General features: G+C 42.7%; 1 protein-coding gene and 1 long non-coding RNA gene across 3 annotated transcripts in view; one reads left to right on the top strand and one right to left on the bottom strand.

Annotated features, from left to right (window-relative positions):
- CFAP251 (cilia and flagella associated protein 251) overlaps positions 1 to 15,514 on the top strand; it is an 89,943-nt gene that overhangs the window by 49,192 nt on the left and 25,237 nt on the right. For both annotated transcript variants that reach the window (XM_075834285.1, XM_075834278.1), the window contains exons 12-17: positions 187 to 437; positions 8,036 to 8,187; positions 9,539 to 9,718; positions 9,862 to 10,046; positions 11,714 to 11,825; positions 12,397 to 12,560. In XM_075834285.1, coding sequence (XP_075690400.1) covers positions 187 to 437; positions 8,036 to 8,187; positions 9,539 to 9,718; positions 9,862 to 10,046; positions 11,714 to 11,825; positions 12,397 to 12,560 — 1,044 coding nt within the window. The remainder of the gene's footprint in view (positions 1 to 186; positions 438 to 8,035; positions 8,188 to 9,538; positions 9,719 to 9,861; positions 10,047 to 11,713; positions 11,826 to 12,396; positions 12,561 to 15,514) is intronic.
- LOC142658689 (uncharacterized) overlaps positions 11,632 to 15,514 on the bottom strand; it is a 32,583-nt gene continuing 28,700 nt past the window's right edge. The window contains exons 4-5 of the long non-coding RNA XR_012850156.1: positions 11,864 to 11,959; positions 11,632 to 11,745 (exon numbers count right to left, since the gene is read on the bottom strand). This is a non-coding gene — a long non-coding RNA (uncharacterized LOC142658689). The remainder of the gene's footprint in view (positions 11,746 to 11,863; positions 11,960 to 15,514) is intronic.

Here is a 15,514-nt window from a genome sequence, read left to right as displayed (position 1 = left end):
ACTTGCGGACAACGCTGTGTAGCTCTGGCCGTATCTTTATGCTACCAATGGTTGGATTATTAGAACATTATGACAACATAGAACAAGGTCACATAAATCCAGTTCAGGCTATTGTAAAGTACTTCACCTTCCTTAAGAAAATAAATTAACAGTATTATCCGTTAATCTCTCCATTTTTTTGTTCAGCAATTTCATTGTATCCACATTAGATGGTATGGTTCTGCATGTGTTTACGGATGGTACAATGCTGAAGAAGGTATTGCAGGAGCCTACTGAAGCTGTTCATGCACTTGCCTGTCACCCAAGCAAGACACAGATCGCTGTTGGAAGTTATAATGGAATCTTGAAGGTGTGGGATTATAAAGATCGAAAAAGCTTTGTCAGCAGGATCTTTGGAAACGACAAATCTTTACACTGCCTTGCTTATGACCCTAAAGGTGAATGTTATGTACCTTTAAGTACAGTACAGATGATGCAAAATCGAACTTGACTCTTAACGCATTAAATACACAGTTGCAGCAAACATTAAGTTGACTAGTTGATTATTTCAATGGCTGTAACTTTGTATTTAACGAGTTGAGTCAAATTAAACTTTGATACATCTGTATATATAAATATATTTGATGACCATTCATAAGTTACATTTATATACAAATGATAAATAGGCACATATGTAACATTGTCTACCCCTTAGGCTGGGTTCACACGACCTATTTTCAGACGTAAATGAGGCGTATTATGCCTCGTTTTACGTCTGAAAATAGGGCTACAATACCTCGGCAAACATCTGCCCATTCATTTGAATGGGTTTGCCGATGTACTGTGCAGACAACCTGTCATTTACGCGTCGTCGTTTGACAGCTGTCAAACGACGACGCATAAAAATACAGCCTCGTCAAAAGAAGTGCAGGACACTTATATACATTATATGCAGGACACTTCTTTCAGACATAATTTGAGCCGTTCTTCATTGAACTCAATGAAGCACAGCTCAAAATTTACGGCTGTCAGAGAAGCCTCGCAAAATGCGAGGAGGAGCAATTACGTCTGAAACGAGGCAGCTGTTTTCTCCTGAAAACAGTCTGTCATTTAAGCCTGCTACCGTGTGCACATGCCCTTAAAGTAGCATATATGCCACAAACATGCAGTGTTTCATTTATGGAGGAAGTTTAGTGAGTCGGGCCTGTATAGACAAAACTTCATGAACAAACTCACCTTACCTTTATGGAAAGTGCACCATTATTTTTTTTTTCTCCAGTTATCATCACAAATCTGCTTTCTATGTTAAACTTGTCAGTCTAGTACACTGTGGAAGTAAACATATTGTGACATGGTACCGTTAAACTCAAAAGTGTATTGCAGTCAGACTTTGCACAGCAGTAAGCAACCTCTGAAGTACGCAGTGCAAAACTTAAAACGACCCTAACTGTAGAGGAGCCCTATCTACAGCAGGACTGTGCCCTAATAAGTTTGATCCCACTATCAGGAACCTCCTAGTACCCCTGAGCGATCCTTGTTAGCATGTACTTGACCGGGAATTTTCCCGGGGGGGGGGGGGCTGCCGCTCCACTGCTCTGGGGCCGCTCTCCTATACAGTCCTGCATACATCTGTGTATGTGGGTACTGATCCGTGATATAAAGAAATCCACACATACACAGATGTATGCAGGAGCCCAGGGGCGGGCTGGGCCGGGGGGCATGTGCCACTCAGGCCGGCATATTACACAAGCTTTCCTGGCTGCCACGTTATAGCTTTAAGAAAAAAAAACAATTATCTCCTGTATGTAGTAGATGCTGCGCACTAGGCACATCTGAATGAAGATCGACCCCCTGACGCTGCCCGCCAGAGAGGAGCAGGAGACCAGAGAGCAGGAAGTCTAGCAGCAGCTTGGGGAGAGCGGCTTGCTTGGCTGGGACCCAACAGGTGGAACAGGAGAATATATGCAGAGCAGGATTGCTGGGCAGCCGTTACTTCAGCTTGTACTGCTGATGTGTGAAGCCCCTGAAGCGTCCTGCTCTGCATCTAATTCACTGCCCAGCAGCTATACAGGTCAGCAGCACCCTGCTCATAGTTGCCAACATTTGAATTTTTTTCCCAGGGATACTTAGGGTGTGGCCTATTTGGTGGGTGTGTATCATGGGGTGTGGCTTATCTGATGGGGCATGGCTTTCCAGAATTTCTGCATACAAATAAACAAACAAAAATTTCTGCACTAGTTTGGCTAACAACTATTTTGGTAGCCAGTATCTCTCTGGTTTTCCAGTTGTATACAGGCAGGTGATGTCTCACTTTATCACTAGGGTTAGGCGACATGTGCTGACCACTACTGGTAGTGTAAAAACCAGCGTAGATAGTGCCACACTCAGTGCCCCTTGTAGATGGTGCTCCATACTGCCTCCAGAAGATAGTGCCATGCACTGCTCCCTGTAGATAATGCCACATGGTCCCCCTGTAGATATTCACATAAACAACACATTCCAACAAAATGAAACAAAACGTGTATAAAGGTGTAAAAACGCCTGTGACTACAAATTTATACAGCACACAGGAAAATGACGACAGCACACTGCGAACACTAATGCCACCTAAGCCGCTAAATATAAATAAATATGCATTACTGCTAAATCTACTTACAATGAGGAGGTTCTTAGCACACATTTTGATGAAATTGTGTGAGCCCACCTGCTACCACAAGGCTCCTGTAGATATTGGCACGCACTGCTCCCTGTAGATATTGCCACGCACTGCTCCTTGTAGTTATTGCCATTCACTGCTTCCTTTAGATAATTCCACAGTGTCCCCTGTAGATAGAGCCACACAGCCCCCTGTCGATAGAGCCACACAGCCCCCCTGTAGATAGAGCCACACAGCCCCCTGTAGAGAGAGCCACACAGCCCCCCTGTAGATAGAGCCACACAGCCCCCGTGTAGATAGATCCACACAGCTCCCCTGTAGATAGAACCACACAGCCCCCCTGTAGATAGACACACAGCCCCCTGTAGATAGAGCCACACAGCCCCCCTGTAGATAGAGCCACACAGCCTCCCTTTTCGTGATGCCACACAGCCCCCCTGTTCGTGATGCCACGCAGCCCCCCTGTAGATGATGCCACAAAGCCCCCCGGTAGATGATGCCACACTGCCCCCCTGTAGATGCCATGCTTTAGCCAGGGATTCCTCTGCTGGAGGAGCCCCTAACGTCACTGTTTATAGACAGTGACGTCAGGGGATCCTCCTGGACCGAAATGTGATGTCAGGGGGCAACCCCAGAGCAGGAGTCCCGGACAGAGCGCTACTAGTTGGACACTTCAGCTACTACTTTCCCCTCTAGCAATCAGTCCCTGCCCCTGCTAAAGAAGTGAGAGGAGACTGAAGTTGCCAAGACTACAGGAGGAAGAAAAGTATCAGTATATGGGATCTAAAAGGGTGGCTGGAGTTTGCAATTACTGTAAGTACGTATGCATGTAGTGTGTGTGTGTGTGTGTGTGTGTGTGTGTGTGTATATGTAGTGTGTGTCTGCATATGTAGTGTGTATATGTAGTGTGTGTATATATGTAGTGTGTGTTTATGTAGTATGTGTGCAGTGTGTGTATGTGTCTGTCCAATGTTTATATGCATATGTGAAGTAGAGTGATATATGGGATCAGATGAGTTCTGGGAGTATGCGACCCCCGTTCTGACAAATGGTGGGGGTCCCAGTGGTCAGACAATTATCACCTATCCTGTGGATAAGTGATAATTTATGATTGTGGGAAAACCCCTTTAACGGCTCTCTGCTCTCGTTCATAGAGGAGAGGGGCAGGTGAACCCCCTCTCCTATAATATGTGTATTCCCCTATATGGCTACATTCAAACGTAGCATAATTGCTGCAGATTGTCCGGATTTGCAGGTGGAAATAGTTACAGTAGCAGCAAAGTGGATTAGATTTTAAAAATCTCATCCACACACTGAAGAAAATCTCTGTGCAGAAATTGGCCTACAGTGTAGATTTTTTAATCTACAAATTCCCAGAAAAAAATCGCAAGTAGTAAAAAGAAAAAAAAAAGAAAAATAGCACATACTTGCCTCCTGTGGCATTCTCATAGTGATGCATCACTCCTCCCCCTCTGGTCTCAGTGATGCCGGCCTCCTGGGATGCCCACTGCAGCCAAACACAGGCTGAAAAGGTTTCTTGGGAGAAATCGTCATCCCAAGAAGCTGGCAGCACTGGCACCATCCCTGGCAGGAGTGTCGTGTTGCTATGGGAGATCATGGGGAGGGGAGTATGACTTTTTTTTAAAAATCCCCTTATCTGGTGCCCACACCGGAAAATCTGGCCAAAAGTCTGCATCGCGTTAAACATGATTTGGTGCGAACTTTCGGCCGGAATTCCCTGTCGTATCTAGGTCAGACTAGTGTGAACATCCCTTAATAGTACTAAATGGCACTATTTGTTTTAGTTTTGTTAAATACGCAATATATTACTTTTTTTGGGGGGTGCCTTGTGACACTATTATTGAGAAAATTGATTTGGGTACTGTATAGCACAATTTTTCATGCCGCATGACACTAATAATCTATTATTATTTGTGCACTGCATGATTATTGGCATTTTTAAGAGCGTTTTTTTAAGGTCAAAAACCCTGCGGCCAGATGTTACCTTAAAGTTTATAGAAAATTAATTAAAAGTCTACATTAAAAAGCATTTCTATTTGTGGGGTCTTCTATTTTCAGGCTGATTTTAGAGCAGCCAAAATTTCAAGTGTTTTATGCTCAAAAATACACTTGAAATAAGCCTGCAAACAGTTTCGCATTGATTTAAATGGGAAATACACAGTGCTGTTCACAAGGCTTATTTTCGGCCATTTTTCGGGCCGTAAAGCGGCATAAAATTCGGAAACAGAACGCTTCCAAACATCTGCCCATTGATTTCAATGGGAAAAACGGCGTTCAGTTCCGACAGGGCGTTTTTTTATGCGGCCGTTTTGAAAAAGAAGTGCATGTCACTTTTTGAGACGTTTTTGGAGCCGTTTTTCATTGACTCTATAGAAAAACGGGCATAAAAAAACGCAGCGAAAAACGCAAGTGGCTAAAAAAACGTCTGAAAATCAGGAGCTGTTTTCCCTTGAAAACAGCTCCGTATTTTCAGACGTTTTTGATTTTGTGTGTGCACATACCCTTATTTTTACGCAGCTGAATTAAAAAAAATGCCTTGTAAAAAGAAGCCTCTTAAAAAGAAGTAGCATGTCACTTCTTGAGGCGTTTTTTGGAGCTGATTTTTAATTGGCACTATGAAAAACACCTCAAAAAGCGCCTCAAAAGAAGCTTCAAATTAAGGCTGGGTTCACACTACCTATTTTCAGGCGTAAACGAGGTGTATTATGCCTCGTTTTACGTCTGAAAATAGGGCTACAATACGTCGGCAAACATCTGCCCATTCATTTGAATGGGTTTGCCGACGTACTGTGCAGACAACCTGTCATTTACGCGTCGTCGTTTGACAGCTGTCAAACGACGACGTGTAAAAATACAGCCTCGTCAAAAGAAGTGCAGGACACTTCTTTCAGACGTAATTTGAGCCGTTCTTCATTGAACTCAATGAAGCACAGCTCAAAATTTACGGCTGTCAGAGAAGACTCGTAAAATGCGAGGAGGAGCATTTACGACTGAAACGAGGCAGCTGTTTTCTCCTGAAAACAGTCTGTCTTTCCAGACGTAAATGCCTGCTATGGTGTGCACATACCCTAAGGGTATGTGCACACGCTAGCTTGCTTTTACGTCTGAAAAGACAGACTGTTTTCAGGAGAAAACAGCTGCCTCGTTTCACACGTAAATGCTCCTCCTCGTATTATGCGAGGCGTCTGTGACGCTCGTAAATCTTGAGCTGCTCTTCATTGACTTCAATGAAGAACGGCTGAAATTACGTTGCAAAGAAGTGTCCTGCACTTCTTTGCCGAGGCAGTCAATTTACGCGTCGTCGTTTGACAGCTGTCAAACGACGACGCGTAAAATACAGGTCGTCTGCACAGTACGTCGGCAAACCCATTCAAATGAATGGGCAGATGTTTGCCGACGTATTGTAGCCCTATTTTCAGACGTAAAACGAGGCATAATACGCCTCGTTTACGTCTGAAAATAGGTCGTGTAAACCCAGCCTAAAAGAAGCTTCATTTTCAGCTTCAAAACCGGCTGAAAGTCAGAGGCTGTTTTCTCTGAAAACAGCTCCGTAATTTTCAATTGTTTTTGACTTTGTGTGTGAACAGGCTATGTCATGAATGTCAGATAGTTGCGGGTCCCACCTCTGTGACCCGCACCTATCTCCAGAACGGGCCCCCTAAACCCTGTCTAGCCCTCTGTGTTTTGCAGCTGAATGAGGTGAATTCTGTCCATGAAAATGGTTATATGGTCGTGAGTTACCTAAACAGCGTAACTCGCTGAGCTACTCTGTTCCGTAACCCCCATAGTAGTGAATGGCAGTTGCAGAAGCAGCGTAGCATGCGAGCTACACTGTTTCCGTAACTACCATTCAGTTCTATGTAGCTGTAGTATGTGTCATTTTTTAACATGGGCGCTTATGGGGGACGGACAGCAGAGACATCCGTATTTTAAACCGTTTAATACATCTCCTGGGAGCTTTATCAGCACATACATTATATTGATAGAAATACTGTGGTGTGAAAGCCGCCTAACAGCGTTCAATGCAGATGTGAACACAGCCCAATGCTGACAATAATAATAAGGCTGCATTATTACATCTATCACCAATGTGGCTACAGCTAACGGCTTGCTGACTCCGAATACTTGTGCTGGCCCCACCCACAACATGGGGCCACTTTTAGATTTTTTTTCCAGGGCTCCCAATCCGCCCCTGCCTATAAGAAGCTACAGAATATCAGAATGGCCACAGGGTAGCCTCTGACTGGCAGTACGAGTAGTAGGGTAAAAGTAAAAGGTAAACCAGAAACCACATAATAAATCCAGCAGGACAATAACCGTAAAAGAGCAACCAGAAAACACATAATAAATCCAGCAATACAAGTAAAAGATAAACCAGAAAACACGTAACAAATCCAGTAGGACAAATAAAAGGTAAACCAGAAAACACATAACAAATTCAGCAGGACAAGTAGAAGGGTAACCAAAACGTACGTAATAAATCCAGCAGTGCAACTAAAAGGTCAACCAAAAAGCACTTTAGAAATTCAGCAGTACAAGTAAAAGGTAAACCAGAAAGCATGTAACAAAATCGGGTAGGATAATATCCACACCACCCTAAAGCAAGAAGGACCCGGGTTCAAACAAAGAAATTAATCTGACAAGCAGAGATAATTCCATTACTCAAAGTACATAGATAAACGTAGTGAAATGTAATTGTTTGACCTGAACACACAGAACCGCACATAGAAATCCAGACTCAGCCGAGTCTGCACACAGGAAAAACAATATGAATATTTCAGAGTGAAATCAAACATCAAACAGAGACATCCAAACACTTAGATACTCGCAGAGTTGCATCAGCAGAAACCAGGCAGAATAAACAATTACTGGCACATGAGACCAGGAGGAGACGCTTTATATAGGGCGCTGCCAAATATGTGTGGAGGCCGGACCTGACCGCTGATTGATCCGGCGTCTCTGTACTCTAAAGGGCTGGCCTGATTATCTGCCTAGTCTGGAAGCAGGTGAGACTGTGACCCATAGGTGCTGTGTACTAAGAGACAGATACTTCATGTAAGTGATATAAGACATCAGTCCATCATAAATTGTCACCCAGAGGGCATCAGGGGAAAATAGATTGTAAACTGTACCAAAGGATTTTGAGTTTAATTGATGACCATACGATATTATGTAAATATTGTGCATGATACATGATTTATTTTGTCTAGAACAGTGCTCCTTTGTGTCTGAGAGTTATTGGATTATGTCTGTGGTTGTTGCGTTTATGATCTTGTGTCTTTGTGCATTATATAGCTTCTCAGGGTTTTTGACTGTCTTCCAGTTTGGTCATTCCCATTGTCTCTGTGGGCACTTATGGGTCTTATTCTTGAATTTCAGGTGTCTTTTTGGCAGCTGGATTTACAGATGGAAGTGTACTTATATTGGATGCTGTGACACTAGAAAATGAAACCAAAGAAGCTTTCAAGTATGCGAAAGGATCAATAACCCATGTCACATTCTCACATACTTCACATCACCTTGCTACAGCAGTAAGTATCTGAGGATCTGTGTAGATGTTTCTTTATTAACAAATGCTAAGGTATTCTGGATAGATACTGTATGCTAGCATGCTAAAGTCTGGAATCTGTAGAAAATGTCTTTGTTTTTTCAAGAATTGTTGTATTATAAGTATAGTTAGGATATTACTATTCTGGCAAATGATCATGGGATAACTTCTAAATAATTTATTATTCACAATACGTCAATGACCTAATGGCAAACTCCGTGAGCTAATCCCAAATTAATCATATTTAAATACCTGAAGTGGATTATAAAGGAAAATAATGTTTAAAGGAAGGACATTTATTTATCCTTTTGTATCCAACTTAATAGCATATAGTAAGAGCTCTTCAGGCTTTTATGCTGTCTGTTCCTGCATTGTGAAGATTATGCATACACATTGCAGGACTAGCCGGTCAGGGTACACATGTGGCGCAGCTGCCTTCCCCAAGATAATGATCAGGCATGAACATTTCTGTACACAGAATGCTCTGCCCAGAGGCGTAGATAGGGGTTTAGCACAAGGGGGATGAAACACATCTGTGTGGGCCCCAACCCAGTGGGCCCACACACGGTATAATGCCCCCTTAGTGTGCTCCACATAGTATAATGCCCCTATAGCTGCCCCCACAAACAGAATAATGCTCCCATAGCTGCCCCCACATACCATAATGACCCCTTAGTGTCCCCCACATAGTATAATGACCTCTTAGTGTCCCCCACACAGTATAATGACCCCTTAGTGGCCCACACACAGTATAATGCCACTATAGTGCCTCCCCACACAGAATAATGTCTCCATAGCTGCCCTCCACGCAGTATAATGCCCATATAGCTGTCCCCACACAGTATAATGCCCCTATAGCTATCTCCACACAGTATAATGCCCCATAGCTGCCCACATACAGTATAATGCCCCCATAGCTGCTCCTACACAGTATAATGCCCCATAGTGCCTTCCACACAGTAAAATGCCCCCATAGCTGCCCCCGACAAAGTATAATGTCCCATAGCCGTCAGCTCCTTGCTCCAGCATTGGATTCAACTGTATCTGCGTCCTGAGGCTGCAGATACAGTTTAACCCGGGACACACCACCACTGGGGGACCGGTCCTGGGCCCCAACATCTCAGTGGACCCAGAACCACCGCCCCCCTTCCCCCCGCTAGCTACGCTACTGGCTCTGCCCAACAATAAAGAACAAAGGTGCAAATCTTTTTGGAAAAACTGATCACTTAGTTGGGATCTGAAAATATGTTTTTTGTCATCAGTTACATGTATGATTGCTTTTGAGAAATAAGTAGAAAATGGAACATAACAAACTTCAATACATAATCTCCTAGGATCAAGAATTCACAGTGACACTATTTCAGCAAATAAAACAAAATAGTGGAGGACATACATCCTGGGAATACTTTGCCAGATATCGAAGCCATTATAAACCTATACAGAATTTAATTTTCGGCATACATCTGGATAGCAATGAACCAAGACTCCTATCGCTTGGCAGGGATCGGATGTTGGTTAGTATAATTGTTGTGTGTTATATATCTATCTATCTATCTATCTATATATATACATATATATGTGTATATATATATATATATATATATATATATATATATATATATATATATATATAGCTTCTGTTACATTTCTCCTACAGGTGGAATACGATCTTACAAATAGTAGTAAAGACCATCTTGTAATTCAGAGCAGTGACCGTATAGACCAGAGTACTGTTCCACAGTGTTTAGTTTGGTATCCTCCTCTCACCAAGGAAAGCTTTATTCTTGTTGCCAATGATGAGTACAAAATGAAACTTTACAATGCAACTACAAAAATGTGCAGGTAAGCAGAGGCAAATTCTCACTTTACATACAGTTTGTATGATGTCTGCCATAGGAAAAGTTTGAGAAAGTTTTTCCTACTTTCTTCTGATGAGGTCCACTCCCACTTTTGGCAAGAAATACACAAATTGTACATGGACCAAAAATATGGTCTTGTGAATGTGGTTGTAACCAAGTATCTATGAGTCAGTCATTATTCAGTATCTGTGTGATTTACAGCTGCTCTTTAACCCTTTGTCCATACTTCCCAACTTTTTGGGTAGACAAAAAGGGACACTTATGGTTCATTGTGTGAAAGATCCATTTTGCAAAATAGCTCTCCTCCAGAAGGAATAAAACTGTCTCTCTAGTATAGGTGACTACTCCATAAGTCAATGTCCAACCCTTTATAGAGCATTAAAACACGACTCTGTCATGCATGTCTATACGCTTATTTTGTTTTTTCATTTATATATATTTGCACAAAAATCATTTGAATATAGATATTTTTAATATCCAAATACCATCGAATCGTGAAATATTATACAAGGGGTTTAATATGCAGTTGGAAACCAGGCAGATGTTTTTCTGGAGCAACATAACACATTTATAATGCTGGTCTAGTTATTATTTTAGGTCAAAAAGAGGGACATTTAAGGAGGGACAGAGGGATTTAGGTCAAAAGTAGTGACTGTCAATTTAAAAGAGAGACGCTTGGGAGGTAGGCCTTAGCCTGTTGTGATACTTTCCACTACTCCTTTTTTTTGGGCTAAAACTCCTTGTCTAGCACATAAACAGTTACATTATTATGAATGGACATCAGGGTTTTTTTTTCCACTGATGATTCATTACACTTCATTAGTCCATCTCATTAAATAACTGAAGATATATCTAGTGATTGATTTTTGGCTGCTCTTTAATGATACACTTGTTAGTGAGTAGGAGGATGAGTAATACAGAGAATGCAAAACACTCTGCCCATATCTTTTCATATTTATATTGAGCTTGTCGAATGTTTATTAGACAGACTCCTTATTGTAGAAAACAGCTTCCCTTGTTACAGATAAATGTTTAGAAGGAACTACTGTCACAGACGCTAATGGAGCGGAATACTAATACAAACACGGAAAGAACGTTCAGGAAACTTCATTATTTCAAGGGGCTACAGAAATCAGCGAATTAGCTGAATACGCTGATGTTCACTAAAAATATTATTTCCCACAAATTTTGTATTTCGATGTTGGTTTCTCTGCAGGAAACATCCTAAGTGATGTGACACATAAATACGTTATTTCTTTTATGTCTGCAATTACTGGTTATAGGGAAACATAACAGTAATAAATTGTGTTTAATACAGATTTAATTGTAATGTGGAAGAAAGAAACATGATTGTAATATTATCCAAATGTACATTCCCTGCTATTGTAACTGGGCAGATTTGCCAATACTTTAAGAAAATTGGGTGACAACTTTGGTGAGAACAGTAATGGCAGCTATATTGGTGAACACCCAGTTTTCCTCCACAAAAAGCAATGTAACTAAGAAAATGATTAATATAATACTTAACAATCGGACACAAGAAGACATCTCATGGACTTACATTTACTTTCTCTTTAACCTGTATATTCAATTGGTGTTGATACTTATTCATAGAACCCTATAATGTGTTTTGCTTCTTCTTCCCTTCAGAAAGACCCTTTTGGGGCCAACATTTGGTTCTCCTATAAGGAAAATGGAAGTGTTTTCTTCTTATAGTCAGGACACGGGAAAAGGCTACCTGGTATATATTACAGATGACAAGGTATGTTGGGTAACATTTTATTAAAGGTGTTGTCTCACCACACACAACACCTTTCATATAGAAGCTGCTGTAGGTCTGGTTTTCAACACGCCCGGCAGCCAGCTTGAATGGTGGTCCATGTTATATTTGGACGTCTGGAAAATAAGTCTCTATGTCAGTTCACGATGGCTCCAGCAGTGCATGATAATATTTAAATTCCTTTTATCTATCTATTTATTTATTTATTGATTGATTTTTACTAACGAACTGAAATTAACAAACAGTTTGTGCCCAATGGACAAAGTCTCTTAACTAACATGTAGAAACTCATATTAACACATATTCAAGCTTCATATAAGGAAAGGGCTAAGCAGACTAGTGCTGTGTGGCTTAACAGGTGGTCGCAATATTTTCCTATTTGTCCACTAAAAATGGGGACTGGGACCTGCTTCTTGATATCAGGAAGAGGGGTCCTAGCCGGCTGACCCCAATTGTTGTTTTTTTTATGATGTGTCTGAATGACGTCACTCTAATTTTGCATTTAAAAAATAACGTCACTGCAAGCTTAGTTTTGTCCAATATCCCTGGTTAGGTTGGCCTTCAAATTCTACCAGTTGATGGAAACCCACACAAGACAATGGCTCTCATTTGCCATCCGGATGGGGTAGCCAATATTGTCTGCTCAAGTGATGGCCAGTATGTGTTTACTGCTGGAGGAAAAGACTGTACGGTAATAATGTGGAAAACAAACTTGCAGTAAGTACAAAAACATATTGTCAAAATTCTAAACTCTGTCAAAGTATGTTCATTACGCAGAAATATACTTTTATTTAGGTAACCAGTGGGGCCTGAACTGGTGGCACCCAAAGCCTTGCAAAACTCCGGTAAAAATAGCATCCCACCTGTTATTATTACAAATAAAATTTCATGTTGAAAGTAGAAACTCTTGAATGGAGACCAACAAAAGAACTGTATGGAAAGCCTTCTAATGTACTTTAACCCCTTCCCGCAAAATTACATGGCATCCCTCCACCCGAGGCCCAGGACTCTCCCTCCTCCCCTTTTCCTCGTTTGTCCACAGAAGACATAATGGACATGGAGCCAGACTTCTCCGCTCCAGAAATTCTCGCTATTATTAAGGAACTTCCGGGGGGAAGAGTCCGGGACCGGATGGATATACCTCCAAATTTTATAAACTTCTAGTTGAACAACTCTCACCCCTCTTACTCAAATCCTTTAACGCAACTACTCCTGAGGTCCTTTTTCCTCCTAACTCTACCCTGGTGCATGTCGCGGTTCTCCCTAAACAGGGTAAAGACGCCCAGCTATGTGTTAGTTATAGGCCCATCTCTCTACTTAATGTGGATTTAAAAATGTATGCCAAGCTGATGGCCAATAGACTGAACAAACATCTATCCACCTTGGTTCACCCAGATCAGGTGGGTTTTGTGCCTGGCAGGGAGGCCCGCGACAATACGCTAAAGACCCTAGACATTATCCATCATGCCCAATCCCATCACACTCCCCTCATGATTCTTTCATTAGATGCCAAAAAGGCGTTTGACAGAATCTCTTGGCCCGCTCTCCGCTCCACTCTCCAACATATAGGCTTAGGCCCTTCCTTCATTGCTAGAATTTTTGCCCTTTATCAATGCCCTTCTGCGCGGCTTAAAATAAACGTCTCTCTGTCGGAGCCTTTCACCATACACAATGGCACTAGGCAGGGCTGCCCCCTCTCTCCTCTTCTTTATGGAACATCTTATTGCTTCTGATCGGGGCAATCCGGACATACAAGGCATTTCTATAGGGGGAGTAGAATATAAATGCTCTGCATTTGCTGACGACCTTCTGGTCTATCTCACAAACCCGCATTTCTCACTTCCCTCCTTGATGTCGGAACTGTCTCGATTTAGAACCCCATCTAATTTCAAAATCAACTTATTCAAATCGGAGGCCCTAAATGTGTCATTACCAGACCCTCTAGTTGCCACTCTTAAATCTAATTTACCTTTTGCGTGGCCTTCTAAAGGCATAACCTATCTGGGAATGCGTATTATGGCCGACCTTTCGCAATTGTACCCCACTAATTTCATTCCCTTTAGGGCCTGTTCACATTAGCATTGGCTTTCCAGTCAGGGGTTCCGTGAGAGGTTTCCATCGGAAGAACCCCTCAATGGAAAGGCAAACGGAAACCTTAGCTTCCGTTTGCATCACCATTGATATCAATGGTGACGGAAACATTGCTAATGTTTTCCGTTTGTCACCATTCCGTCAGGTTTCCATTTTTTTTACAGAATCAATAGCGCAGTCGACTGCTTGAATGGTAATGCAAACGGAAGCTAAGGTTTCCGTTTGCCTTCCATTGAGGGGTTCGATGGAACCCCTCAACAGAAAGCCAACACTGATGTGAACAGGCCGTAATTGGCGTCTTTCCATAGAGATCTGACCACTTGGAATAAACTGGACTTCTCCTGTTTTGGGAGATCAACATTTTGAAAATGAACCTGCTCCCTAGACTTCTGTATCTCCTGCAGACCATTTTCATCCCTGCGTCCTTCTGGCCCTACATTGAAAGATGTTTAAGATCATTTATCTGGTCCTCCGGTCGCCCTAAGGATGCGGGTGGGGTAGGTCTGCCGGATTGCTGCCTTAATTATCTAGCCACAGCACATGCACGCAACCTTGACCTTTTCCATAACCAAGACTCTAAATTGTGGGTGCGCCTGGCCCAAGCTATTTACCCTGCTGCTCTCTCCACTCCCCCCTGGAAGCAGTACTTATTTAAAAGGCCTCCTTCACTATTTCACAAACTCCTATGATGCTGCATTCTATGAGGTCAGGTGGCTCCCTTATAGATACCTTGGGCCCACTGACCCCAATCACTGATATTACAAACTTCCCCCCAGGTCGAGCTCAATGCTCATTCCTTGGTGGTACCCTTCAACATCCTCTCCACTTTTCGCATGTTTTCGCATGACTCCTCTATACTTCCATTGGCCACGACACTACCAGATACCACGCTTTCCGTTAGACAGTTTTATGAATACAATCAGTTGAAACATTTCTATGTTGCCACTAAAAAACATGCAACCCTTCACTGTACTTTAAAGGGGTTGTCCGAGATTTATTTTTTCAGTAAATTCAAACACACATTGCACATATTTACAGTTGAATAATATACTTACCCGTGCAATCTTGCTTCTGTTCTCCGCTCTGGCTGTTCCTTTCTTCGGATCACATGACTTCTGACGTCACTTTTTCAGACACCTCCACTGTCGTGTCGTATCCCGATCACATGGTCTCGCCCCAGGGAGACCTCGGATGGGATACGACACGTCACTGGTGACGTGTCGTTTCGGCGTGTGCTGGTTGATTACTGCCTGTCCAGCCTATATAGCTTTTCACTGTTAGCGTGCCTATGACCCCAGTCAGAACGCCGTAATTTCCTGTCTCTTCCTAAAGCTGCTGCAGGTGTCCGACATACGGGGCGCCTGTCAGCAGCGATCAGCTGCTCTTCAGCGTGCGCCCCCCCCCCCTCCCGCGCCGCCGACAGGCGCCCCCCGTATGTCGGACACCTGCAGCAGCTTTAGGAAGAGACAGGAAATTACGGCGTTCTGACTGGGGTCTGTGACGGCCAGGGAGTGGACCAGTCCAGTCACCTTACCTGTCACCTGACCTCACGTCAGTGACACGAGGTCAGATGACTCAGG

The sequence above is a fragment of the Rhinoderma darwinii genome, chromosome 1 (genome assembly GCF_050947455.1).
Source record: "Rhinoderma darwinii isolate aRhiDar2 chromosome 1, aRhiDar2.hap1, whole genome shotgun sequence".
NCBI lineage: Eukaryota > Metazoa > Chordata > Amphibia > Anura > Rhinodermatidae > Rhinoderma > Rhinoderma darwinii.
The sequence above is the reverse complement of the archived record's forward strand: the minus strand, read 5'-3'. Positions and strand labels throughout refer to the sequence as shown.